The sequence below is a fragment of the Hyperolius riggenbachi genome, chromosome 3 (assembly GCF_040937935.1).
Source record: "Hyperolius riggenbachi isolate aHypRig1 chromosome 3, aHypRig1.pri, whole genome shotgun sequence".
Taxonomy (NCBI): Eukaryota; Metazoa; Chordata; class Amphibia; order Anura; family Hyperoliidae; genus Hyperolius; species Hyperolius riggenbachi.
The window spans coordinates 103,106,982-103,108,685 of record NC_090648.1 but is presented as its reverse complement, the minus strand read 5'-3'; the positions used below and the strand labels follow the sequence as shown (position 1 = coordinate 103,108,685).

The following is a 1,704-nucleotide window of genomic DNA, read 5'->3' as shown; positions in this document are numbered from 1 at the left end:
TTTAATTAATGGAAAAACTGCAGTTTATTTATTTTTAATCACTTGTGACATGTTCCCAGAGGCATTCATGATCTCCAGAGTAGAGGTTATGCCGTGTTCATTGGCTTTTCAATCAACTTAAAAAAAAGATAAGACACATTGTAAAACAAATCAGGTTTCAAGTTAGAATTTGGATCGTACTGATGGAATACCAATGAAATCAGAAAGAGCAAGTCCAACCATCCCTACCTTTAATTATGTTTTTGTCATATATCTCTTCCACACCTTCTTTACATACATTTTTATTTTAGCAGTTGCTGCCAACATATCCTTCTTTCTCAGGCTGTAGACTAATAGGTTTAACAGTGACACTATGGCTATGTAAATTATTGAGTAATTTATCATTTTCAATAGCGCTCTCTCTACCTTTTTGTATGTTTTTTATATATCTCTTCTACATCTTCTTTACGTACATCTTTACTTTAGAAGCTGCCGCCAACACATCCTTATTTCTCAGGCTGTAGACCAATGGATTTAACAGTGGCACTATGGCTACATAACAAATTGAGAGTAGCTTATCATTTTTACTAGAGTTGTTATTCTCTGGTTTCATGTATAAAAAAATGATTGGCCCGTAGAATAATAATACAGTGACGAGGTGGGAGGTACAACTGGAAAAAGCTTTGAGGCGTCCATTAGAAGACCTGATCTTCAGTATTGTTAAAATGATATATACATAGGAGATAATTATAAGAAAGAAAGGAACACATCCAATTAGCACACTTCCCACAGTTGTCAAAAGGTCCCGAAAGGTAGAATCACTTGCAGAAAGTTTATTAAGTGTTTTGAGGTCACAGAAAAAGTGGTCAATTTCATTTGAATAGCAGAATGGTAGCAACGAAGCAATCATAGCATGCACCAATGAATTCCAAATGCTTGTAAGCCAGGAAAAGGCAGCCAATGTAATACACACACCTTTGTTCATGATCAATGAATACTGCAGTGGCTTACATATTGCTACATAGCGGTCATATGCCATGCAAGTGAGTACAAATATATCAATCTGTCCACATACTAGAAAGAAATATAGCTGAGCAATGCAGCCATAAAATGTAATGCTGTGGTCTTGTGTCAAGAAAATGGACATTAGCTTTGGAAAAGTGACCGAGACATAGGCAATATCTGAAGAAGACAGATTACACAAGAAGAAGTACATTGGTGTGTGCAGCTGGGAAACCAGACAGATGAGGGTGATAATTAATGCATTACCCAGCACTGTGAACAAATAAATCAGTAACACCACAATGAAAAGCAAAATTTGTCCATTTGGAGAGGTGGTAAATGCCAAAATACTGAACTGTTTTACAGGACTTCTTGTGCAGTTTTTCATATTTTCCACCTAGGAGATAGAAAAGCTTAGATTCACTATTTGATTTTCCCTGCACAAGTGAAAATATATTGAGTCATAAGTAAAGTTTCGTATTTTTTTACTAAGACATTAAGATTTCCCCTCTGCCTCCACACATTAGCCACACATAACTTCTAGGTACTAATTTTTGTTTTCTAAAAAGGTCTCAAAACAGTTTATATAGTTATTTTTACCATCCACTGGATCACATGATAGTGCAGACAGTAACAGTAAGCTATATTATGCTGGGCATACACGGCATTTTTTTTTCTTATCAATCGAGCCACTGATGGCTCGATTGATAATTTCCGACGTGT

General features: G+C 35.7%; 1 protein-coding gene across 1 annotated transcript; it reads right to left on the bottom strand.

Annotated features, from left to right (window-relative positions):
- Nucleotides 1-433: 433 nt before the first annotated feature.
- LOC137562197 (olfactory receptor 1E16-like) lies at nucleotides 434-1,369 on the bottom strand. The gene has a single exon (XM_068273528.1). The coding sequence runs from the start codon at nucleotides 1,367-1,369 to the stop codon at nucleotides 434-436; it is 936 nt and encodes a 311-aa protein (XP_068129629.1).
- Nucleotides 1,370-1,704: the final 335 nt, after the last annotated feature.

Bases quoted from the DNA above. Each gene is read 5' to 3' on its own strand.
- LOC137562197 (XM_068273528.1), bottom strand. From the start codon at position 1,369: ATGAAAAACTGCACAAGAAGTCCTGTAAAACAGTTCAGTATTTTGGCA.